This window comes from Callorhinchus milii, unplaced genomic scaffold, assembly GCF_018977255.1.
Source record: "Callorhinchus milii isolate IMCB2004 unplaced genomic scaffold, IMCB_Cmil_1.0 Scaffold6, whole genome shotgun sequence".
Lineage (NCBI taxonomy): Eukaryota > Metazoa > Chordata > Chondrichthyes > Chimaeriformes > Callorhinchidae > Callorhinchus > Callorhinchus milii.
In genome coordinates this window covers 23,452,394-23,478,762 of record NW_024704747.1, presented here as the reverse complement: position 1 = coordinate 23,478,762, position 26,369 = coordinate 23,452,394, and the positions used below count along the sequence as shown (strand labels likewise).

Here is a 26,369-nt window from a genome sequence, read left to right as displayed (position 1 = left end):
CAAAGAGCACTCACGCTATACTTTTGATCTGGTACTTAATGCACCTAGCCAATCCTGAGCTTACCGCTCACACTTTGTAAGTGTACCGTCAAGTCTCTTTTTCCCGTGTGCATTAAACAAAGTCTGACATCCAACCTAACCTTGTTCTTAAGGTGGAATTTGTGTTTGGGTTGTGCTGCTGTTGATGTGTAACAGATGGAGATGGTGCAACACACTGTCAAGCAAATTGATTCAATTCTACTTCATTAAATTTCTCCTAATGAACCAATTCCAACAGAGAGAAAAAAAACTAATCTCTCCTGATGGCTCAGCAAAGAGCAGATGCAAGGACACCAGTGTTTGCAGTGTTCAGCATCAGCTTCGCAGCACAGCTCGGAAGCATTAAATGTATGACTGCGGTCAGCAATTCACCTCAATGTGCGATGTTATTTCAGGATAATAAAAGATGTCACACTCTGAAACTATAACTAAAAATCATTAAAAGTATTCTCCGAATCAAAAATGTTCCTCGCTTTTAAAAGTTCTTTTTTAAAACACAACACATTTACTGACCTACAGACTCCCATGTTCCTAAATTGGAATCGTATCCCAAACAATCAATTGCTCCATCATATGCTGGTAGATTAATTGTATGCTCTTGCTCTGAACACTCAGCCGCTGGCAAAGTACCTCAGTTGTTTGAAAATACTAAAGGTAAGCATCTCACTGAGATTTTCAGTGAAAAGCTCCAGTTAAGCAAAAATGAGAGACCACAACTCCTAAATAAAACCTTTTAACGAGGGAGGGGATGTTCGTAAAATAATACCAGCTCCTTTCAACATAAATATTGATGGCACATTTTAAAATGTTTCAGAACTAGAGGCATATCTGTATGTAACAAAATAACATTGCACGAAAGCCTTCAGTTGTGATGTAAAAGTTGTTCTGTCATCACTAATACAAGAAAAGCATCATTTATAAATTGGCAAAAATTGAAAAAGCGTAAGCTTTAACATGAATAGTTTTATTTTCCAAATGTTTAAAAACTTTCTTTCGTAATCTTTTGTACAGTTGTGATCACACCATATCGCAGAAACATTCAGGCATCAACATATTTCAACACACACATTCTCTTTGTTTGTTACATTAATATCATAATGGCACTCTTTCATCAAGTCATCGACTGTTAACCTTATTTATGTTTATAACAATCAACTAAACTCAGCAGAAGGTTCTCCTAGTGAAAAAAGCAACGGCTGCCACGATCACTCAGTGACAATAATAAACATTAAATCTACAAAAGCCACAAATTAATGCTTGCCTCAAAGCTATGTGACATTCGGACATGAGATAATAGTAGGTTTGAGGAGACAGGATCCTCTTTGGTTTGGTTGAAAGCTGTATTTTAATAATTTCAGCAATAAAATTTACACATTTGCTTTACTTCCTAAACCCTCTCTGCTGGATTTACAATCTGTGCCATAGAATTCTTTCAATTCATCCAAGAAGTTGTTTTCTAAGTGGCGGGAAATTTTCTCCATATGATGTTGTCATTCTGTAGCGGGTCAACTGGCAATGCAATTGCAATAGTAATTGCCTTTTTGGGTATTATTTTAATAATTTATCGAGTACAAAAACCTCTGACTCAATACCATTTGTACCAGCAAACTTTTTCCATCAAAATGATTTAAGATTATTTAAATTATTCAAGTTATCATCAGTTGATATCATAACTACTGGACTTAGTTGGCATTGGACAACATCAACTTGCTTTTGTATAGTGCCATTCAAGTGCACTGTCTCTTGGAGCACTTAACAGCAGTGTGGCTTGAACAAATTGATTTCCAAAACTACTTGCGCGTTACCCTCCCTGATAATACTGTGTTCTTGAGGATACTGTGAGAAGAGATTCTGCAATAACTACAGATAAATGGAAGAATTGTTTTATTTAGAGGAGGGCATCGTTACCTTCGCAGACTTTCACACTGTTATATTTAACTGTCAGCTTGCCCTTTTATAAATTATTGTAATGGTTCCAACCAAAATCTTGCAAGGGGTCTTACAAAATTATTATATAGGATATATAGTAACTAAAGGCTATTATAACCAGTGATTGATGTGAAGTCAGTTTATGGAGTATTCGTTTCCCACTATTTTCACTGTCAGATCATAACTATCCTCTCCTTTGCTCAGACTTGACAATCAGACAAACAGCCTTTTAATACATTTCTCAAATTCCGCTTGAATCTAAGAAGCTTGGCAAACAATAAAACAAATGTTCCTTCATTTTTAATAATAATAATCCTTGTATTTGATATAGCACTTTTCACGTCTTCTAGACGTCTCAAAGCGCTTCACAGAATATATTGTAAAGTGAATTTACTGTACATTTGTGGGCGAAACGCAGCATCCAATTGTGCACAGCAGTGTCCCATAAACAGTCGTGGATTGAAGTGACCGATTTGTTATTGTTATTTTTCTTGAAGGATTATTATCAGGTGTGTGGAGTAAGGAAACTTATCCAAGGTTTCGCCTTGCTGGGAATCGAACCCAGGTCTCTCGCATGCGAGGCAAGTGCTCTACCCACTGAGCTACAGGACTCCACATTTTTGATACGTAATGTCAATCAAACACACTCTATCATAGATCAGAAAATATGATACTGTCTCATACTGAGAAAATTCCTCAATATAAAGAGACAATATGTTTATATTTTATATTTCTGTCCCGAACTCTGTCCTGACTCTGCAAACAATAAATACACGTAAACTCCACAATATCTATTTACAGAGAAAAAAAGGTATAGCAATCGAGTACTATTTTATTTCCAGCATTATGAAATTCAATACTGCAAAGTAATTATATAATAAAAGTGTTTACTTATATGATAATTATAAGAGCTTGTTTTTTTATTAAAAATGTAGAAAACTAAACAAACATTTCTATAGGGCAGTAATCCTATACCCTGAGGGAATGCTAAGAAGATTCTTTTTTTTCCTTCACGAAGTGAAATTACACAAGCACATAGATTGCTAGTGGTCAGGTGCATACAGTTTTGATTCACGTGAATAACTGTACAGTAACCAAGATAGTAGTATAACCACATAACAAGACAAACTCTCTGTGGAACTAGATTACGGTATTGCACCTACCTTCAACTGCCTTATGGTTTGTGAGCCAATAATACCAGTTGGTGGTTTGAAGACCAAAAAGTACAAAAATATTTACAAGTCACTCGTTTCAGTGGTGAATGTTTTCTTCCCACTGTATCGTAAGTCATAAAAATATTCACAGTGCCCTTCACTTTGCCTCTTATGATCAGATATGCCAAAGGCGCAGGGCAACAGGACACAGATTCAAGGTTGTGGTGGGCAATTTCAGGACAAGACACCGGGAAATATTTTTTTACATGGAGGAACATTAAATGGTTGGACTGGGTTAGCAGGGAGGGTGGTCGTTCCTGGGATTTTGGACTCATTTAAGAAACCACTTGGTGTTGTAATGGGGAAATGCTAGAGTGGGAATTCTGCAGGGATGAAATCAAATGGGCCAAAGGGCTTTCTTCACCCGAACCTCTCTTGCAATCATGTAAATAAGTCATAGGAAAAGTGAAAGCAATAGGACAATATTTGACTATAAAGAGGACTTGCAGTGCAGACTTCGCTGAGGTCTTCCACAATATTGCAAGGAGAAGGTTCACTGTCATTGAAATCTTCACCACTGCAGGCATTCCTAGAGTTGCTCAGGTGTATGTTTCTCCTGTTTTCAGGCCAATTGGTTCAATGTCATTAAAGTTCTTCCCATTTAGATGGTCACTGTTGGATTCATGATTATACAGACCCCCTTGTACTTCTGTAATCGATGTCCCAGTGCAGGAGGTGGAGCGCAGGCCCTCTGAGTGGCTTAGGCTGTTTCCAAATTGAATTTTGTACTGCATCCAATGTCGTTTTAAAATAGCTTGAACCTAAGGCAACAACAGAGACGTTTAGACATTCATAGGAAAATGTAAAATACTCATGTGGAGAAATGTTAAGTACTTCAAGTGGGGACAAAAATTCCTGGAAGGGTCTATTATTGAACGGTAGGAAAACACTATGTATGGAAATAAAAAGGACCTGGGGAGGCTTGATTGATAATAATTTGAAGCTCTCCCAACAATGCTCTGTGGCAGTGAGTAAAGCAAACCAGATGTTGGGATGTATCAAAAGATCAATAGCAAACCGAAATAGTGGGGTAATCCTGCCACTGTATAAACCATTGGTGAGACCACACTTAGATACAGTTCTGGTTTCTGCAGTACCAAAAGGATATTGGAGAAATGGAGAAGATACAGAGGAGGGCAACCAAAATGCTTGAGGGAGTGGAGGGACTGGACTATGAGGAGCGACTAAGTAAATTAGGCATGTTCACGCTGGAAAAGAAAAGATTGCTTTCTTTAAGATTCTAAAGGGGCAAGACAACATAGATTATAACAGACTGTTTCAACTTGTCCAGAATAGTTAAACCAAAGGACACGGTCTGCGATTGAAGTCGGATAAATTCAGAACGAATCTACGCAAACACTGACTATTTCAGTGAGCGAATAGTGAATCTGTGGAACAGGTTCCCTAGGGAGACAGTTGAAGCAGAAAGTGTTGATTCTTTGAGGTGTGGAGACCAAAAACTGGGTTTATTTAAGAACTAGCTTGAATGGGAGGATGGTAAGATTTATATTCTATAAGGATGAGAACAATTAAGCCAAAGGGCCTCTTCAATAAGTTAAGTTGTGGATTGAGCAGGATGTGTGGAAAGAATGAGATTGATAGGCCAAATGGCTTTACAATACAATTTACTTTCATATAGTTCCTTTTACGTCAGGAGGATGTCTCCAACATTGCTGGCTGGGCACTCAAGCCTTTTCTCATTCCAAACTCTGTGTTTTTGTATTCCCTAAAAATTTGCTGTGAATGAATGCAATGTGTCAAAATATTTTTTTAAATCTTACCTCTCCATTGAAGAAGCAAAATATGGTTGCCACCAATAGGCCCTAACAAAAGAAATACAAACGTATCAATAAAATGCCATAATATTACCAGATAATAATAATCCTTGCATTTGATATAGCGCTTTACACGTCTTCTCGACGTCTCAAAGCGCTTCACAGAATATACTGTAAAGTGAATTGACTGTATATTTGTGGGTGAAACTTGGCAGCCAATTGCGCACAACAGTGTCCCACAAACAGTGGTGGATGGAGTGACCAAATTGCTATTGCTTTTTTTTCTTGAAGGATTATTATCAGGCGCGTGGAGTAAGGAACTTGCCCAAGCTTCCCCCTGCCGGAATCGATCTCTCGCTTGCAAGGCTCGTGCTCTAACCACTAAGCTACAGGACTCCGATAGTAATGGAACAAACATAACGCTCAATTTGTCTTATTTTCCTTATTATTCTAAGAATATTCCTGACACATCTCTAATAATTGAATTATTTTCAAGATCCATCGGAAATGCTACATAATCTTTTGTTTCCTAGCCACAAATGGAATGGCGATAACTTCAGGGCTGCTACCATTGAGGAAATATTACGAGTGACTTATTATCAGAAAAGAGTGCTCCTGATTTTAAGTCAATTTAAATGTACCAAACTGATTCTTCTTCTTAAGAGTGGCAGACTCTTAAGTCTGCCAACTCCTGAATGAGTAAAAGATTGAGTGAGCGACTGGTTGTAGCTCTAGAGTGACACATGGCATGTCTGTGAGCCATATAAATGTTCTGAAACATAACTAGGACAGTTAATAAATAAGGACATGGAGCCTACTCTTTTTTTTAAAAATACATTTGGTGAGTCATTTAATGACTGTTTGTGGGACATTGCTGTGCACAAATTGGCTGCCAGGTTCTTCAGTAAAACACAAAGTCACTATAGTCTACTGTAAATCCTGTGTAGCACTTTGAGATGTCCTCCTGACATGAAAGGCGGCACTATGACAAATGTATACATAAAATTACTTGTACTAAAATATTTGTTCATAACCTGCAAATAAAAATATCGCTTGTAGGTATGAGAGGCAGATATTAATTGATTGAAATATTAACCAAATGTAAAATTTCTCCAAAACAAACATTCTGGTTCTCAGTTAGCACATGTGCTGCCTTCCTTGTTTCTGGAGAACACATAAGCTGCAAAGCACGTTAAGATATTGGTCAAATGCAGTGTGAAAGGCTTGGAGGCAGGTGGGAGGTGCCACTTTGCCTGCATGTTGCGAGAACTGTGCATCTTAAAACAAGTTACTAAAAATGCATCCGTTCATTGGCAAGCTACCCAGAAAAGAGTGAATGTGTGAAATGCAGAAGGAGGCAGATTGTGCCAGGAATCTCAAAGCCAGGAATTGGCTATTTGATTGATATAACAGTGTGTAGTTATTTAGGGACTGGCCAGATGGACTTTATATTTGTGTGTAAATTAAAATAGAAAATTCTTGATGTTGGAACTACACATCAGGTCAAATAGCATCTGAAAGCATAAAATGGATTAACATTTTGTGAGCAACCCATCTCTAGCATATGCCGATTTTACTTTCTTAAGACCATTAATGAGACGCTTTCCTTCGGCCATTTGCATTGTGAATGTGGTACCTTACATTCAGCCCAGTATAATTCTATGATTAGGAGCACAGTAAATTTCACCTTCCTCAGGCAGGAGAGAAGCTCAGTTAACACCTCTGATTTTACTGTAGACATGAGAGTCTCATCTACACTCAAAATGAACTGAAGTTTCACCAAGCTGATGATATAAATTTACAACAACAATAATAATAAATAATAACAATCCTTGCATTTGATATAATGCTTTTCACGTCTCAAAGCACTTCACAGAATATACTGTAAAGTGAATTGACTGTATATTTGTGGCGAAACACGGCAGCCAATTGCGCGCAGCAGTGTCCCATAAACAGTCGTGGATTCAGTGACCAAATTATTATTGGTTTTTTTTGAAGGATTATTAACCCTGGAAAAGCGATCCGCCAATCGACTAACAACCGAGTTCCGACTTACCATGATAACAGAAGTAAAAGCATTTGAATCTTGAACATTGAATTAAAATGCAACGATTGTAATGTAAACTGATGCTTACCTGATAATGCATTAAAATGTGCATCACATATTCGTAGACTTCCTCACCATTTTGTCCGTCTGGTTTCCATGGAAAAAGCACAAACTGGATCCCAAGCAGTGGCACTAATATGAGAGTTGCCCTGACAGCCTTCATGTAAAGATTTGACTCTGCTCTGTGCGTAACTTTTAGCTTTGTGATAAGCACACGTACAATGTTCAGCAGGAAAAACAAATTCACCTACGAAAGCAAAGATAGACATATGGGTTAAGGCGTATTGATATGTGCTCTCTCCTGAAATCAACAGATTTACAATTTCAATGCAATACATATTAAAATGTATGTAATTGATATCATTTCAGTGCATAGGATCTGAATGTACCAATTGTATTCAAGCAGGGAGATACAAATCAATACAAATTTACATTTACGCAGTGTCTTTCAACCCAGGAAAACATTGCAAAATGCTTAAAAGTCATGCCTTGTAACCCGAACCAGAGGTGGGAACTAAAGGGAGTGGGGAGGGTAAAGGCGGGGTCAGTGAGGAAGGTCTTGCAAAGAACTTTAAACGATGCGAGTGGGAAAGGGAGTCAGAGTGATTCTTGGATGGTGTTCCAGATTTTCTTACAATTTTAGACATTCTACTATTTGGAGGGACCAATATTAATAAACCATACTTTCATACTTACCAGTAAGGCAGCACAAATAGGGCCATGTATTATATACAGCAGAAATGTATCAGAGCTGATCCAGCAACTGTGCATAATAGGATTTGAAGACAAAATTAATTGGCTGTTGCTTTTAAAGAATGTGAAAATATAACTATGGACTTGAAATTTAAAAAGATAATGCAAACCACTTACTTATCATTGTAATATATACTTCTTGCTATTGCATGGATTGTGGCAGGAATAAGAGGGAACCCTGTGAAAGAGGACATTTTATTAATGTTCACTGCTTCTTAGAAAAATAGAAACAGGAGTAGGCCATTTAGCCCCTCGAGGCTGTTCCGCCATTCTATACGATCATTCTATAAGAACATCTGATCCAATTACCCGCCCTATCCCCGTATCCCATAGCTACCCCCAGAGCATTTGTATGAGTCTTTATAAGTTTCTTATGCTGACACTGTTTTGTGTATCTCATGCTTGGCAGCCTTGTTCATTCCTTTGGGAAATGTAACATTACAGAGGACTGTATAAACCATTAATCTTCAAAAATACTATTGCAAGGCATTGACAGCACTTCCACAGACACAGCCCCTGGCCCACTGCCCTTAGAAATGTGGTGTAGAATCGTGTATTGAAACCGATCAGAAAGCAAACTTACCCCCCACCCCAATTCACAAGTCAGACAGTTTGAATTATCTATGGCAAATCACAGGTTCAGTGGGCTCTGCTGAGAACAGGTACAGGACATTGCTGCATATCCCCAGTGCAAACTTCACTCTTCTCTGTCCTCAGTTTAACAACAACAACAAAATTACATTTGTATAGCTCCTTTCACGTCGGGAGGACATCCCAAGGCACTGAGGTTTAAATGAATCTTTAGCAGGCATCTTATTTGGGGGGGCAAATTAATTGGATGATGTGATTACTCATTAAAGGCATAATTGAGCACACTTAAATACTAGGTCTCCATCTTGCAAAGTAAAGATATAAAATGATGTGATGAGATATTTAGGATTGGGATTAAATTAGTTTAGTTTGGATAGCTTCAGTGAGAGCTAGTGTAAGAAGAGACATTATAGGCCTAAATAGCCTCTTATGCTGAAATGTTCTGATTCTGTTACAATCTCCAGTATAAGCTAAGACGTCCTCCCAAAGAGACCAAGCCTAATATTTAGAAGTGATTGCCACTTCTTTATGACAATCTCTCTCAAAGTGCTTAGTCTTGGTTGAATGCAGGTTACAATTGAAGCATAAAGTGGCTTGAATAAAGTGGATTAAAATACTAATAATAATTCTTGCATTTGATATCGCACCTTATCACATTTTCAAGGCGTCTCAAAGCGCTTCGCAGAATGTACTGTAAAGTGAATTGACTGTAAATTTTGTGGGCTAAACGCAGCAGCCAATTGCACACAGCAGTTTCCCACAAACAGTCGTGGATTGAGTGACCAATTTATTATTTTTTGAAGAAATTATTACCCTCGGAAAAGTGATCGCCAACCAACTAACGACCAGGTTCCTACTTACTACTAGGTAAACAGAGGGGTGTGGAGTAAGGAAACTTGCCCAAAGTTTTGCCCTGCCGGGAATAGAACCCAGGTCTCTTGCTTGCGAGGTGAATGCTCTAACCACTGAGCTACAGGACTCCACATGCATGCATGTAAACGTAAAGAATACGTACCCCATCCGAGAAGGTAATACCAGAGTAAGTGTTGTTTCTCTGCAAAGACAGCCACAACAATAAGTGTATGAAGGTATATGCCTTCGCACAGCATCCAGAAGTAATTGCAACCCATTAGGTACAAGTGTATGAACTGTGAGATTTTACAGCCGATCTGCACAGAAAGAAAAACACAAAACAAGGCTTGAGGATTTCCTCTATCACATACAAACTGCAGCAACAAACATCCGTGAAGGTCTAAAGGCCTAAGTGGAATTTAAAACACAGAACGATTTTGCCAAAAAAAAATGTAATGTAGAGATTTGTATGGCGCTGCAAGAATAGTGCAGTGGTTGCTTGTGGGTAATAGTTTTGCTTTAGAATGAGTCAGTGTAATACAGTGGGTTACATGTAATTGCTTAGTGCAAGAGCTGAAAATGGTTTTGCAATTAACTGTGCAGCTCAATTAAGCAAAGAAGACTGTTAACGGTTCGAATAAAGGAGCAAAATTAGCTTTTACATTGTCGGTTTCTTGTGTTTTATTTAGTCGCTGAGCTGTAGTGTGGCATCTTGTGTGAGTAATTTGTTACTCAGGTTCATGTAAAATTGCTCAAGGATGAAAGACAATATGAAAACAGTGTTGGCACTTTGTAAATGTGTGTTCATGCCTCAGAAAGACACAGATTATCAATATTGTGCTGTCGGGTAAGAAATTACACCTGGATCTAGATTGGTTCTCTTAATGTAGTATTTAAGAGCATATCACAAAATTCTTCAATATAGTTTTTTTCAAGCTGGATTTTAACAACAACAACAACAACAACAACTTGCATTTATATAGCGCCCCTCATGCAGGGTAGCGTCCCAGAGTGCTTGACTGTAGTGGAGCACGATTCCGAAGCTAAGGGGAGGGGGGGAGGTGACCGTAGGTCGAACAAGAAGATCTCCTGGCGCGATCTGAAGATGGGAAAGGTGATGGCAAGGTGGAGGGATTGAGAGAGAGTGTTCCAGAGTTTCAAAGCGTAGTGGCTGAAAACGCAGCCACAGATGATGGAACGGGAGGGCACGAGGTTATTTTAAGCAAACTGCATTCAACAATTTGGCATCCAGATGTATTGTTCTGGCTTTACTTTTTGATAGGGTGACATTCGTATGGTGATGTATATGACTTGACGGTGGTCGGATTTTCTGTTCAGCGCTTTCTGATTCACTAAGGCTAGATCTTATCAAGGCTTTTACGCTTAGACGTGTCTGCCTGTTTCAGAAGCCTGAAGAAACCAGTGCTGCTTATTTTGTGCTTGTGCTCATTATTTTGGTCTTTTTTTTTAAGCGCTGCATTAGTTTCTACATCAGAGATTGTTAAAGATCATGGCAATTATCTAGATTATTACTCACCGGGTTACTTGCAACAAGCTCTTGGTCATTTGCCACAACTGTCAGCCAAATGATAGTGATGACAGAGTTACAAACAAATGAGAAAAACAGATTTTTATGAAGTGTTATCCTCTGGCAACTAAGGCTCCTGCAAAGACAAGCAAAATAACACTGTGTTGCAGTACACGAGTTTTCAATATGTTTGCACGTTTTAAAAAAAAGGCGTCAGATTAAATTGCTCACATTGTACTCAGGCTGCCAGTACCCTGAATATATCTGATAGCTCCAAGTGAGATGAAATGAAGTTTAGGTAACATGTCCAGAGTCCAATGATGTTTCAGTAAATAAATCCGTTTTCAATCTTTCTTTCAAATGGTGTTTCCTAATACGATGCCTTTTAAACCATCTTAAAACGTTGTGACATTGAAGCAGACAATAAGGAGGACAGTTACTGAGATTCTGTTCACTTATTGTGCCTTCAGGGTCTTATTTCATATGGCTGAGCCAGAAAATACAATAGGAAATGTCACTGTATTAATGGCACTGCACTTTTCACATAAGATTGAAGGAAAAATAAACACACGCTTTAGTTCTCATTCCTCCAAGTGAACCTATTTACAAGATATGTAAACTCTGACTGTTTAATTTAACTGTGGTTGCTGGATTTAAGCACTTTATACCACTCAATATTCATCCTGTGGATTCAGCTGTGCACAGAAACCAACACAAATACTGATAATGGACTTGTTAGTGTATATCCAACAGTGCCTTAAATGAGAATGATCAGATTATGGAGTCTGCAGCCCCATGGGTTAAAGCTGGCAATTATTCACGTACACAGTATATTTGATCCAAATGCTTCCTACATGCCAAAGATGTCCATTAATACATGAGCTGATGTCTTTTAGTTATGGATTATTGCAAATATTTTAAATCAGTTATACATTCTGTAGCAGATTGCACCTATAAACCATTTAGACAATTAGATTGGCAATTAATACAGAAAATCCCCATCTATAGAAACTCGTAAGCCTTTTTAGTCTCATGAATTCATCTAAGTAGGCAATGGGCAAAGTCCTTTACTGGCTATCAGAAATCACTCAGGATCTGGCAAAGGTTTATTGTATTGGTCTGTAATAACAGTCCGTAACCGTGAAGTTGGCCTTACCGCATATGCAATTTTATAGAGTCTATCAGTGGTGGAATATCTTTGTTTTTCAATTACCTGGGCCACTGAAGGATCTAAGTCATTTATCCAAAGGTCTATTTATTTCTATACAGTAAAAGGACAATAGGAGACAAATCAGTTTAGAAGCCACTGTCAGAATTTTACAATCGTGTTTAAACTATGTTTCCTTCACAAATTGAATCTGAGGCAGTGGTGCCCCTGTGATGAGTGCTTTGGGACACTACTTGGGTGACAGGCGCTGTATAAATGCAAGTTGTTGTTGTTGATAAACCCAAAGTAAGCAACATTATTGATTTGGATGTGAATGAATAATGAGCTCTGAGCCTTACATTTCAATGGTATTGTTAAAAAAAAATAGTGCAGGGCATGGCGCTATTCCCTTAACGAGTGTCTGGTGCAATGTTCAAAAACTGTTGAGTGCTTATTTTCATTGTCTCCCATGAAAACCCACCCAACATTTAACATTTTATTTCACATTCACTTCCTTGACGGCACTGCAGCCTGGTGCATAAGTCCCTTTGAAACATTTATGTGCCAATTAACGTAGTGTGTAGCACACCTGGCTGCTTAAAGATCTTGACAGTAATCACTCTTTTGAGTCCATGAAAAACACAAATGGAATGCGGGGACATTCAATGGCCAGAATATTTTGCCCCCTGTTAAGTTTGTGTCATACATTCTTGTATAGTTTTATGTTCTCTGAATATAACAGAGTAACAAGTACACAATGCACTGTCTGAGGGTTTTATAATGAATAACAGCTGTAAAAATAGAACAGTGCCAGACCCCTGGAGACAGAAATTCCACCTGGTTCCTGACTTAAGACTATTATCTTAATATTCTGGAACGTGCAATTGTTGGAAAAATGCTTAAATCCAATCTCATTTTGGAAGCCAGTTTTGTGCAGCATTTTCAAAGAATCTCCACCCAAACCAGTGTTACAATTAAGTTAGGATTTAAGAATTTTCTAAAGGTTATGTGTCTAAAACATTGCAAAACCAGTTATCCACAGCCAGGGGGAATTTCTGGACTGGGATCATAACAAGTACTGACCATATGCTTTATTGGACATTTTGCTATCTATCATTTGAAGGGGACACTGAATGGGAACTAAAGTTGGATGTTTAAAGGTCTATTGCCCCATTAATATTACAGGATACAGTATTTTGAGTCTGGGACTATCAGTTACATACTGACACTACATGCAGTGTTTTGCTGTCACATGAACACGTAACTAGAAAATACTTACTTGAAATAAAAGAATATCCCAAGAGAAATCAGCAAGGAAGCGACTGACAATCCATGACCAATCACAGCCAAATAGAATAAGTTCATCGCTGTCTGTTTGGTCGAAGAAAAATCATTTAAATTATTCAAAAGATTGTTTGTTTAAAAATAAAATTGTCTCATTCAGAATTCTACCTTCATAAATTAACAAGCCAAGATCGCAGACAATACCCTTAATTTCTCCTTTGTATATGCATTGCATTGGGTGTAGTTTGTCCATATCCTTTTACTCTCTGGGTGTTGAAACCACTTGCCTTCTTCATCACAAATCTTTGTGACTTTTTCTACAGGAGCAACAAACATCTGATAGTATAGGAGAGTGACCGATTTCAAACTGTAACATGCTGCAAAGTTAATGTAGATACTGTATATGCTATCTCTGCGATGAGCTGTAGCTCAATTCTCTTCAGTGCCAGCCAGTAAACTGTGAGATGTTCATTTCTATTTAGCAAGCCACTGTCTGAAATAAATGGTGCTTATGCCAAATGTTGTAGAGAAATTCCAACTGGGTTTAGATTTACTTCAGTTTAGATAGTAATTTGGAGAATCCAGAATTTAGCATATTGTTGAATTCAGTCTTTACTCTGAAGCTAGCCTTCTTGATAACTTGCAGAAAACATCTTCAGTTTGAAGGCTACTTAATTCCATAGGCTCTGAAATGACACTGGATTCCAAGTAAGTTTTGTCTAAAATTCACACATAGAATCTGAGATTTATGTCCTTAGTTGGTGACTGCAATAACATGAACTGAATATTTTGTTAATGAAAACAGTTTGAGATAGCTTTGCTGGATAAAAGTACCAGTTAGCTATTTCATAAACCAATAGTGTCCATACCTGAAGGGTCAAAGTCTTTGTAATAATCTGGACAATGCTGAACGGCTACTGTTCCTACTGGAGTATCATCCCAGCAGAGCCATCCATCCCAGGTCATGCTGCAGGTACGTTCTGTGTTTGATGAAATGAGGCAATAGTTAAACTGCAGTATGCACCCTGCTCATCAGTGTCCACCCCACTCAATGGGGTGCACACCACTTATAATGCTAGCGCAGGATTCACACCACTGTAATTTCACTGACATTTCAGCAATACTTCTGGGATCTCAATCCTGGTTTGTTTAAGGGGGGTTGTGTGCATGGAGATATCACAAGATTGGTTTGGATGAAGATGATCCTTCGGTCCATCCAATTTTATCCTTCCAGAACATCCATCCTATTGTTCCCCATCAAAACAACAGCTTATTTTTAAACAATTCCAGTGTCCTGGCCTCAACCACTTTAGCTGGAATATGTTCCATTCATTGATTACCCTCTGAGTAAAGATCAACTTCCAGCTGTCTGTCCTGAGATTGCTCTTTAAACTCTAAACATATGTCCTCTTGTTCTATTGTCTTGGCGCATCGTAAAGTATTGATCTTTCAATCCTATTTAAAACTTTATACACCTTTAGGAGGTCCCCTCTGAGTCTTCTTCTCTCAAGACTGAAGAGCCCTTGGGTGGCTCTCTACTCCTGATAATAATGGTATATTTATAATAATAATCCTTGCTTTTGACATAGAGCTTTATCGCTTCATTGAGCCATCTCAAAGCGCTTCACAGAATATACTGTAAAGTAAATTGAATGTGTATTTTTGGGGCGGAACACTTACGAATGATCATTGACAAATATTAACAGTACAGACAAAGCAGTCATTTCCTCCTTTACCTTGGCGTATTGTAGGACCCTGCATTATCTTTTGGTAGCATTCATACTGTGCTATCATTACTTTTTCCCTGGTGAAGCCAATTGTGTTGGACAGTTCCACCGATTTCCTTTCTATTTCATTATCTGTATCATTTCCGGTCATCTTCTCTGTGTCATTGGTAGGCACGGCTGCTACAATCAGCTGAGGAAAAAAGCAGGAATGGAAGTAAATAAAAATGTTTGGCATTAAACATTCATAATTTCTAGCAATTTATACTTTGACAGCAAAAACTGATGCATTGAGACATTGAGTGAAAAATCCCACAATTTTCAGGTATCTCCAGTAGTTTTTGCTTCAGACATCAGAGTACATTGCTCTCCATTAGTATTAATCTCTTAAAGAGGTAGAGAAAAATACAGTCAAGTATAAGTCAATGTTCAATGTACTGTAAAGAAGTTCCAAAGGCTTATTGCACAGTACTTCATCACTTCAGATATATTGTGTACATGGAGAAAAGCACAAACCTCAATTCTAACCCGTTCGCTCCTAAATAAATGATTCTTACATTTGATATCATGGCTAACAAGTTGACGAAACTTCTCAAAGCACTTCATAGGGTTTACTATAATGTGAGGTGACTCTTGCAGCACCACATGGCGGGGTCCGCCGAGAATGAATAAATTCAAAGTGTCCAATATGGAGATTGAACTCAAACTTTTTGGCTTCTGATTGAGGTGAGAGAGCTACCAACTCACCCAGACTGACATTGATTCCAAGTGCTGCTGCATGTGTTTGCTTCCAAAGAATAAAGACTGTAAGCCCATTGTTGGAGAAGAGTTCATACTTGCAAATAAATTCACAGGCCTGCTGATGTGAGAGGGGATCCTTAACTGGTAAATGGATAGCAACTGGATAGACAGTGTACATCTCCTCTACAAATACTTCTAATATCCCTTATGATATGCATGTAATACACTGCTTACTTTTATTCTATCTACAATATGTACTGAAGCTCAAAACTACAGTATAGCATTGATAGTAATTACAATTTTTACTAGATTAACGAATTAGTTTCTGCGCCATTTGCAAGGCTTACCTTTCCGATGCACGTAAGGAACAAAATCTGCAAAACTAGGTTCCTTTCCATAACCAACACTGAAGGGATAGTCCAGAATAGTTTGATATTAAATATAATGGCCTGTAAAAAAGGAGGAAAGAGCCTTAGTGAAGAAGAGCAACTGAACAGAAATGTATTAAAATAAGCTACACACGTCACACTAAACAATTAACAATTAAAATTTACAGTTAAAAAAAATCCTGCGAATCTTGGATGGGCCAGTGTATTATGCATTATGTATTATGCAGTATGCATTAGCTTACTAGCATTCCAAGTGTAAATCTGATACTGAGTCTTGTGCAAGCGTGCCCTGGTTGAATGCATTGGTCTTCTCTGAGCTGTAGCATAAATAACTCTGGACACTGTCCTTAACACACTTATCGAACAGAACAACTTTATGTTTTTTTTTGTGAGCAGCGATGGATTTGATGCTTGTAGTTGGTTGGCCTCCAGCATAAAGGAAACCGTACGCTTGTATTTTACAGGACGTGCTATATATGAAGACACATGGTACACACAATCTGTACGTAGAAGGAACATCCAAAGTATTTATAATCATTCTTAGGTTACACCACTACTCTTGAATTAGATGCTAATTTTATAAATACTTCATGTAGCACATTTATATTTAGACCACACTTGCCAACAGAGGACCAGTGGTGTACTTTTCAAACAGGACTGCTTTTGTCTGAGTGATTTAAAGGCGTCCCATTTCCTGCATGTAAGCGATGCACCAACAGGTGAACGAGCCTCAAAGAATTTTCTCAAATACAAATTACATTCTTTATAACGCTTCCAAAGGGATTATGGAAGGGATCAGCCATGTCAAGCGCTCTGGGACACTGCCCTCCGTGAAGGGGCTATATAAATGCAAGTTGTTGTAGTTCCAAAGGGATTATGCCATTTAGAAAAAGATGTTCCTCGATGATCTTATCTTGCCCATTCATATTCTGCCAGAACTGATTCAGTGTCTCACGTGAAGCCTCTAAACCTTGAGACATCCCGATGTAAGCTTTCCATTTGGATACTCGAGAAAATAATGCAACGCAGTCTAAAATCTGAATTTGAGTTTCCTTTGATGATCAGTCCAAGCTCCGTTTCTGGTATGCATACCCGAAGTGTCTCTTAGAAAACATTGAAATGTCTGGCACCATTTGAAACACACTTCACTTCAAAAGCCCCAGCAGGACTGGCATTTTACACTGTGAGCCACAATTCCTGTTTGCAATGTGAACCAGGTAAACAATTTGAGAATCGATATCTCATGAAAAGATCTTGGAAGTGCAGTTGTTTCACTGAATCCTGCTATGTATCTTTGTGTTCTCACATAACTTTGATCCCCACATAGCTCCCCCAAAGCATCCTCAAATGCTTTGAGTTTGATATTTATGGATTTCTTTATTCATGGTTTTATTTTTAAGACGCATGGTAAATTATTTAGGCCTCAGATTCCTTGGGAATATTCTGAGATCTGGTTCTACTTCAGGCTGTTTAGTTCTAAACAAAACATACAACATGGTTTACTGCAAAATACATAACTCAGTGAATTCCCAAAGGACACGCTAGGCTAGGAATGGCTAAGACCTAACCGTGTTTTGTCCTGCCTCCAGAATAAGCTTTGTATTGTAGGCAAATCTGTTCTGGGCATGCATTGGCATGCATGCAAAACAGTCACGAGAGCAGTCTGAAGCCAAAGTTGAAGATTATTACAGCAGAAGAAAGAATGCCACACAGACTGAAGAAAACACAAGCCTATAAACTGAAAAAATTTGCAGAAAGAAACTAAAATAAAACTAAAACAAATTACCAGGGAGGAATCAAAAATGGGGGGCGGGGGCATGGGAGAAAGCCAGGAAAATATTATAAATAGTAAATGAAGGCGATTTGGTAATGGGGAAAACACTACTGAAAAATGAGGAAGACGACGTCAAGGTTTGGAGATGGAAGAAGAGAGAGTGCAGAGGGACAGTCTATGATGGGCCAGTACAAGACAGTAATAGAATAGTAGTACTACTACAATGCAATGCGCTGAACGACATATGAGAACCTGGCACTTGCAAGACTGAAGGGAGGTTATATATTACCCGTTTGATGGTGATTAATTAACCATTTGTCTCAAGTCATTTACTTGCTTTGTAAGCTTGCTAAATGTGGAGTGTACTGGCACTGTGCACTGAAGGCCAGTATATGTATAAGCAAAAGGTCTATCACTCTGCTGAGCACCAATGCTCTAGCCAGTCAAAAGCAGCAACAGAGGTGAGCAGGGAATAGCCTGCTCTAAATCACACTCCTAGGCATAGCTGGGTGTCCTGGGACACAACCTGCATTGAGAAGCGAAGAGGGTGCAATATGTTCCGGCAATAAAGTAAAGCAAGGCATATTTTTGTTTTGATCAGCTGGGTTGTTGAGATGTCGATGTAATCTACTTTTATGCACTGTAATCCTGGATATAATCTACGATTTAACTGCTTTAGAATTAGAATTAACTTGCACAAAAGACGGACATGTAGCAGAGAGGTTTCACCCCCAACATATACAGTCAATTCACTTTACAGTATATTCTATGAAACGTTTTGAGACGTCTCGAAGATGTGGTAAGGTATTATATCAAATGCAAGAATTATTATTATTATATAGAATAGGTACTGCAGACAGATGCAGTTTCCAATAGACACGCTGGCTCACAGCAAAGACTGACTCCTTACAGTTTATTCTGTGTTCAGGTGAGAGGCCTTAAAGGTTATTTGGGCTTAAAGGGTTAAGTTACAAGAAAAGGCTGCATTCGCTTGAGTTTAGAAGGTTGAGGGGCGATTTGATTGAAGATGATAAAGGGATTTGATAGGGTATACAGAGAAGCTATTTCCTCTGGTGGGGGAATTGAAAACAAAGGGGCATAGTCTTAACATTAGAATCAGGCCATTTAAGAGTGAAATCAGGAAGCATTTTGTCAAACGGTGGTAGAAATCTGGAACTCTCTCCCCCAAAAGGCTGTGGATGCTGGATCCATCCACACCTTCAAGAGTGAGGTTGATAGATTTTTGATAGATCAAGGTATTAAGGGACATGGGGAGAAAGCGGAAATTCGAATTGACAGGATTATTTGAGGTACAGGTTAGCCATGATCTAATTGAATGGCAGAACAGGCTCTCAGGGCTGAATGGCCTACTCCTATTCCTATTTTCCTATGTTCCTATGAGGCTTTGCTGTTGCCGTATGTTTTCTCTAAATAAGAAACAAAGATTGCATGAGCTGGCAGCAGGCTTTTAGACATACCTGAAACATTGTAAAACTATTGCGTGTCTGGAAGCAGACAGTGAAGTTTCAATGTTCCGTGAGCTCACTTGCACAGCCTGTGCCTGGCAGTGATTTCTCTATCACTGCACTTTATTTTAATAGGTGGCTGGCTTTCAACCTGTGGTAACATTAAGGAGTTTGGTACGAGTAACTGAAAAAGTAGAAATATTCAGAAATGAATTTGAAAATATTAAATTAAATCTGAACAGATAGCTAGAACTAATTCAGACATCAGAAAATCTACTAATTGTACACTTCTGATGCCTGAACTGTGCATACAACTGGATCTTTCATCCTGCTATGCAAATGTAATCTTGTTGGTGTTGTTTCATCCAGTCCTGTTTAAAGTTAGCGACTGAGTTACTAATCACAATAATGTATTTAGGTGAATGTGTTCCATTGTCTCCCTGCATCAGGGAGAGATTAACCATGTCACCTGGTTTAGCACATGTCACATCACAAGATGTTGTGATTTTAGGCATCCATCGGGGAGAAGAGATGACAGATAAATAGTTGGTGAATTGATCACTCTGTCACCTGGTTGCAAGCAGTGTCATTGAAATACATGAAACTCCTATTTTACAAGATTACACGACAGGAGGTGTTTTATTTAACTTCACAATTAAAGCTAACAGTGAAAAACTGTGTCCACATGCACACTACAAACTGGCAATTTGTTGTTGCCTGGCTAATCTCCAATAGCACAACTATAACAGCATATAGGGTTCCTTGAACACTGATAACTTTGGCATTGAATATTCTATGAAATTTGTGCTGCATCAGGAAAGCTGAAAATACATTGGTGTGCATTTCAACAAAGATGTAAATACAGCAGTCCATCATAATGCTAGGTAACCTTGGTCTAAACAACAGACAATTATGAAGCAAAGAGACTTGAAATATATTTGATCATTACTGTAACACATGTCGATCGTTTAGCACAAATTGTTGGCCATCCAGTGCGCTTTAATTATATATATTTTTAGCAATTTTGACTTTCACAGAGTTTAAAAAACGACAGGCTTTTGAGAATGCTGAGGGTGCTGAGAGTGCAAGTACAATAGAATCCTTTTTTTCTCCAATCATGCTGTACATTTTCAAACAACTTGCTTGAAGGCAAGAGACAAAACAGTGTTGAATGTTGGTCTCGACAAGGCTATGTGGTAAACAGGTGTTATCTATTGTGATCAAAGTATTTACCAGCAAGGGATGATTGTGTTTTTACAGACTACTGACAAAAGAAGTTCAATAGGAGCCATTTCAAGATTCCAACTTGGATATGTCCATTTAACACCTCAGTTCTTTCATAGTGTTTCATATAAATTGGTTCTACTAAGATTGGCATGTGTTTTCCAGGGTGTTTGCTTTGTTGTAGTGTGTTGTATGTCCTGGAAGGAAGGATTTTTTCCACTCAGCAACTGTTAACCTTGCAAGACCAAACACTAATGGGTTAATGTGGTCCTTAGCTGGACAAGAAGTGGGCAGCTTGCCAGACAGTGCCCTAAACAGCAAACTACGTGATTTTAGTTGATTAAACTCCAGCAATGCCCCAACCCACATTCTGGTGTCCCCAAAACTTTCCTCTTGCCAAAGTGAGCCTAATAATCCGGAATTAGGTAAACAGGATACATCCATTCAAGGAAAGATTGTGCATATCATTCCAAAGAGGGAAAGTGGCATGTGTAGGCAGCATACAGATGTAGAATTTTATCTGGTTTGGATAGTCTAAAGGTAGGTGATAGGTTTCCACACCTGGCTGGCCAAAAAGAAAAGATCCTATGTTGTATCGTGTAATGCTGTGCTGTGTTACAACGCACTGTGTATTAATTGCTACGAGCAGTTGATTGTGCAGAGATAGCAGAGCGATGGGGAGAAGAGATAGGACGGGTACCTGACAACTGGTCATAGACTTACCGAAGGGACTCAATGTTCGGAATGAGAATAGCAAAATTTGGCGTGAATGAGGAGCAGTGTACACGGCGACTGAGACTGCCTCTCTGTAATCGATATATGCAACTGAATTGCACACGAGTTGGCAGTGGAACTGTGGGCGACACGGCAGAAGCTTTGAAGTTTTTTGCCACTGGGTCACTTTGGGCAGTAACTTGAGACTTGTGAGCCAGTCAGCAGTATGTAGATGTATCAACTGGGTGACATAAGCACTTCGCAGGAAAGCTGCCAGATGAATCTGTTGGAAGCCAAAAGATCAAACGCCAACAAGATGTCGGCCAGATAGCAGGCATAGCAGGAGGGCGAGGGGTGTCTGCAAGACCATCCTATATCACCCCATGGCATAAATCAAGCAAAGTGCTTCTACCTTAAACTACATTTGATCCATTATCAGCACCAGCAGCGAATCATGCTTGTGAATGCTCAATACTCAGGAGACACCCAAAACACTTACCAGCCTCAAGCATCTTCAAAGCTCGGCTCTTTTGGTAGAATCATACGGTTAGATGGTGGAATCATTCACTCAGTCCATTTAATGCTCCATTCAACATGAAGAAATGTCCGCTTCATACCATTCTGGTCTTCAGCATATAAAGACCTCAGCTATCTGCTCTCACATCCTGTTTCCCATTGATTCCCCAGTGCCCTGTGCTTTACCTCATGTAACTCCTCTCTATAGATGACCTTTATATTGCTGTTGTCTATAATGGTGGTAAAGCCACTGCACAAATTGTAGTTGTGGAGGATCTCACTCGAGTGCCTCAGACTCCTAGAGTTTGTAGGGCAGAGTATCAGGTTTGAGATCTAATGCAGAAAGAAACAAGAACTGAGAAAATCTCCAAACCACTGAATGTATATGACTTATGTCCAAAATCAGTGGAAAATCTCACTACCAATTTTAGCCTTTAAAGTATATCTTCTTTTTGAACAGAGAGGGCTTTGAAATGCACATAAAGAGACAGAATATCCATAGATTTTTCTGTGGTCAATCCTGCAAGGAATGGTGTTCAGTCTTCCCTGGTCACACATCTTGCTTAATACACGTGTGTTCAGCTGCCAGAGGACTTTCAAGCCCTTCTGACATGTTTCCACCTGTTAGACTCCATAATAGATTCCTGGCTCAATACACTATTGTGTTTGTCCTGACCAATGACTTTGCAGAGATTGCATTGATTTCCAAACATTCCAAGATGTTTTTGGCATTGAGATAAAAAAGACATCTTCTACAATTTAATTATAATCTAAACGCTGTCGTCTGACTGAAGCACCATTGATAGAATGGCCAAGTCTGTGCCAGAAAGCAGAGGAACTTTTTTTCCCCTTCCTGCTTTGCATCTCGTTTGGTTCATGTCCGATCGAAAATAAAGTAAGAGAGGAAATCTGGCTGAGTGGTAGGAATTTTCAATGCTTGTGAGATAGCAGTACTTTGAGTAATTCATTTTTGTTGGCTTCGGGCCAGATATACAAAAGAAGGTCTCACTTTGATACATTTGTGTGAAACAGGATAACCAAATGCCTCAGCCTTTAAAGCCCACACCAGCTCCCAGCACGACACCGACATGGACCAATTATTTTCTAATAGGGTTTTTTTGGATGCAAGAGAATCTGTTATAATATTTTCGTGCTCAGTATTAGAATAAAATTCCATTTCTCCCTTCATGGCAGGTAATTTGGAGGAAAAAATTACCAGTTTAACTGCCGAGCACAATAACCTTTTCAAACCTTAATTTTATTCAGTTCATCAAACCATGACAAGAAAATGTTAGTGATCAGCATTGATCTAATTTTCCTACGTAAACTTGTTGAAGTGGATGTTCACCATTGTTGTTTATAATAGAATTTGGTTACAAAAAACAAGTGGTTTAGGGAGTTGTTTCACCAGCTTGGTAGACGGTTTATATTCCGTATTCTTAGCTTCGCAATGCAAATGGATTTGACTATATGTATATTTATCCTTTGCTTCAAATATAAACCACATTTTCCGTTAATTCATTCCTTTCACGGGATCTTGCATACCAAGAGTACATCACCCGTGAGTGAAGTTTATTGCTAGGAGTAAACAACCCAAACCCTTTCACTGACACATTTGCCCCATACCATTTGTGGCCAGCAACTTGGTTCTGTTGTTGCTAAAATGTCTCATTGGTAAACAAGGCAGTTGTGCAACTGTCCAACGTGACAGTTCAGAAACAGGTCGCTGTTAACGTCACTCTACACTCAACAAGACAACAACAACAACAACAAGATTCCATTTATAGAGCGCCTTTCACGTCGGGAGGACGTCTCAAGGCACTGTACAGTTGGGTCACTCCTTCAGTCTTCAGCCTCTCTGCACCCACCCTCTGGAACTCCATCCCACATTCACTTCACCTCGTTCCCTCCCTTGCCTCCTCCAAGGCAGGCCTCAAGACACTCCTCTTCGACCGTATCTTTGACCACCCTTCTACCCTCTCTGCCCTCCACCCCACCTGATCCAGCCCCCCCACTCACCCTGCTCGGGTCCTAATCCGTGACTGTTCAGCACCTTAGGACGTCCTCCTGACGTGAAAGGCCCTTTACAAAGGTAATTTTGGATTGTAATGACACACTCGCTGCTTATTGAATTCTTTTCATTTTTCCAGCCCCTCTCCTACATTATGCTTTGAAGCCACACGTCGCTGGTTGCTTTGCGTCCTTGTCCAATCACAAATGAAATTGATAACAACAACAAAATTACAGTTGTATAGCGCCTTTCACGTCAGGATGATGTCCCCAGGAGCTGGACGTTCAGTATTTTGGACCCGAGCTGAGAGTCGGAATTGGGGAAGGTGGAGGGCAGGGGGGGGAAAGAAGATGACAGAAATCACGGTTGAAGAGGAGGGTCTTGAGACAGGTCTTGAAGGAGGCAAGGGAGGGGGCGAGGTGGAGGGACTGTGGAGTGCATTTCCAGAGGGTGTGGGCAGAGTGGCTAAAGGCATGCCTGCCAATGGTGGAGTTGGCAAGGCGGGCAACGTGAAGCAGGCCAGAGCCCGCTGAGTGAAGGGAGCGGGCAGGTTGATAGGGGGTTAGGAGGTCGCAGAGGTAGGGGGGAGCAAGGCCATGGAGGGTTTTGAATGTGAGGACCAGGATCTTGAACTGTATCCTGTGTGTGATGGTGAAACAAAAGTTCTGATATATATCGTTTGACCCATATTACAGGTGCTAACCCACTTCTGAAAACAAACGGAATTTGGTGGGAATCTAATTGACACCAAAATAAATTGCAAAGAGCAATGCAATGAGCAATAAAGCAAAAAGAAAGAAACTGTATTTTCAAACTGCCTTCTCAGGCCAAAACTTTTCAAAGTACCTCACAGGTAATTTGCTCAGTTTAAAGCTCAGGATATTCTGAGGCACAAATCTCAAAACGATCGATATAAAAGTTATAGGAAAAATGCAGGGAAATTGGGAATTAATGTCAGTAATTTAGCTAGCAGCAGCATCGATTTTTATTGACCAAGTGGCCTTCTTCTACACTGTAATATCTATCATTCTATGAGTAAATGGATGATAATCTATGATAAGGTTGGTTTTGTATAGCTGTGAAATGAGCGGGCTTGATGAGCTAAATAACTTTCTAAACTTTTACACTTGTAAATGTTTACTGAGTGACCCATAAGAATGCCATATCTGTTATGTTTTGAGAGAGATGGATGCTTCAGTATATTAAAGTACTCTCCTTGCAACCTCCTGCAAATGTTTGAATGCAGACTGACAGGTGATATGTAGTTATCCATTTCTCTAAGATCTGTTTTGGGTCTTCAATAAAATATGTTCAGTCAGTCGTATCATAGCCTCCAGTGAGCCTAGCACAGAACAACTGAAGCAAAATGAACTGTACCACTGGAAGGCAGAACACACTCCTGCTTGAACAGTCATGGCTCTGAGAATGGTTGTTTTCATGATACCACTACTGATCTAACAAGGTGACAGATATAACCCCTCTATATTCCCATCAATGTTGAGCAGGGCTTACACTACTTGGTACCGACAAAAGCTCGCAACTGAGACTGAATCAAATGGGATGTTTAAAAAGGAAATAGATAAAATGCTTTTGGAGTAACGGAGTTAAGGTGTATGGGGAAAAGACAAGAAAATGGGATTCAAATATCTGGCATGATCTAATAAACTGGTGGAAAAGGCTGAATGGCCTCTTCCTATTCCTATGTTCTTTTGTTTCTACTCACTTTATATCACTGTGATGTCCGCAGCTTCATATCTGCACAAAGTTCAAGCCCCATGTCAGGACATTGAGCTAATAATCTAATCTGACTCTCCAATACAGGGCTGAGCAAGTGCTGCATTGTTGGGAGATGCAATCCTTTGGGTGAGACATTAAATCGAGATCCTGCCTGCCTGTTCAGGTGGACGTTAAAGAGCCCATAGCACTATTCAAAAAGAGAAGGGAGTTTCTCCTGATTTTCCTGATCAACAATTGCCCAGATAAAATTGATGATTCACTTCACAGCTCTTTGCTGCTCACAAATTGGCTCCTTCATTTGCCTGTAAATGTATTGCCACTGCTCTTTACCAAAACGTCCTGTGAAAGGCCTTGAGATTTTTCGAGAACATGATAAGACCCTACACAAAACCCAAGGATTCCTCTTATTGTTATTGTTATTATCATTTTAAAGTTGTTAAAAGAGTCCAGTGTACCTCTCTGGAGTTTGGGAAGACAGAATGTCTGATTTACATTGTTCAGGCAATGAAGGGAGGTTGATGATCAATTGCTTTTGATTGATATCAGACCTGGCTGCCTTTGCAGTGCCAAATAATTCAATAAATAAAGCTGTTCAGCTTCATGCAGTGAGGCTGAATTTAAATTTGATCACTTCACCAAAAACACATCTGTGACGCACTTTGAATTTCCTAAAATCTGAGTCAACTATTTGTTAATGAACAAAAGGTCAGGAAATGTTTTAATGTGAGACAAGGGTCATGAGCATTGTGTGGCATATGGAAACGGGTCTTGTTTTACACGGATATAAATCATTACAATTCACTCCATATTTACAGCCCGGCCAAGGTTCATTCCCTCTGCATGAGAGTCGCTCA

The 26,369-nt window shown here is 39.2% G+C and overlaps 2 protein-coding genes across 4 annotated transcripts in view; one reads left to right on the top strand and one right to left on the bottom strand.

Moving 5' to 3' along the window:
• Nucleotides 1-476, top strand: part of LOC103176520 — a 34,616-nt gene extending 34,140 nt beyond the window's left edge. Inside the window, exon 10 of the mRNA XM_007890119.2 lies at nucleotides 153-476. Within this exon, the coding sequence (XP_007888310.2) occupies nucleotides 153-385 (233 nt within the window). The 3' untranslated portion in view covers nucleotides 386-476. The remainder of the gene's footprint in view (nucleotides 1-152) is intronic.
• A 2,067-nt stretch (nucleotides 477-2,543) lies between these two features.
• Nucleotides 2,544-26,369, bottom strand: part of calcrlb (calcitonin receptor-like b) — a 35,946-nt gene continuing 12,120 nt past the window's right edge. For 2 of the 3 annotated variants that reach the window (XM_007890120.2, XM_007890121.2), the window contains exons 2-13: nucleotides 16,032-16,133; nucleotides 14,956-15,136; nucleotides 14,089-14,199; nucleotides 13,424-13,536; nucleotides 13,215-13,306; nucleotides 10,798-10,924; nucleotides 9,424-9,577; nucleotides 7,935-7,995; nucleotides 7,761-7,827; nucleotides 7,093-7,311; nucleotides 4,964-5,005; nucleotides 2,544-3,943 (exon numbers count right to left, since the gene is read on the bottom strand). In XM_007890120.2, the coding sequence (XP_007888311.1) occupies nucleotides 3,722-3,943; nucleotides 4,964-5,005; nucleotides 7,093-7,311; nucleotides 7,761-7,827; nucleotides 7,935-7,995; nucleotides 9,424-9,577; nucleotides 10,798-10,924; nucleotides 13,215-13,306; nucleotides 13,424-13,536; nucleotides 14,089-14,199; nucleotides 14,956-15,136; nucleotides 16,032-16,082 (1,440 nt within the window). In that variant the 5' untranslated portion in view covers nucleotides 16,083-16,133 and the 3' untranslated portion in view covers nucleotides 2,544-3,721. Of the gene's footprint in view, nucleotides 3,944-4,963; nucleotides 5,006-7,092; nucleotides 7,312-7,760; nucleotides 7,828-7,934; nucleotides 7,996-9,423; nucleotides 9,578-10,797; nucleotides 10,925-13,214; nucleotides 13,307-13,423; nucleotides 13,537-14,088; nucleotides 14,200-14,955; nucleotides 15,137-15,690; nucleotides 15,705-16,031; nucleotides 16,134-26,369 lie in introns of those variants that run through there. The other variant, XM_042336507.1, reaches the window with a different exon arrangement.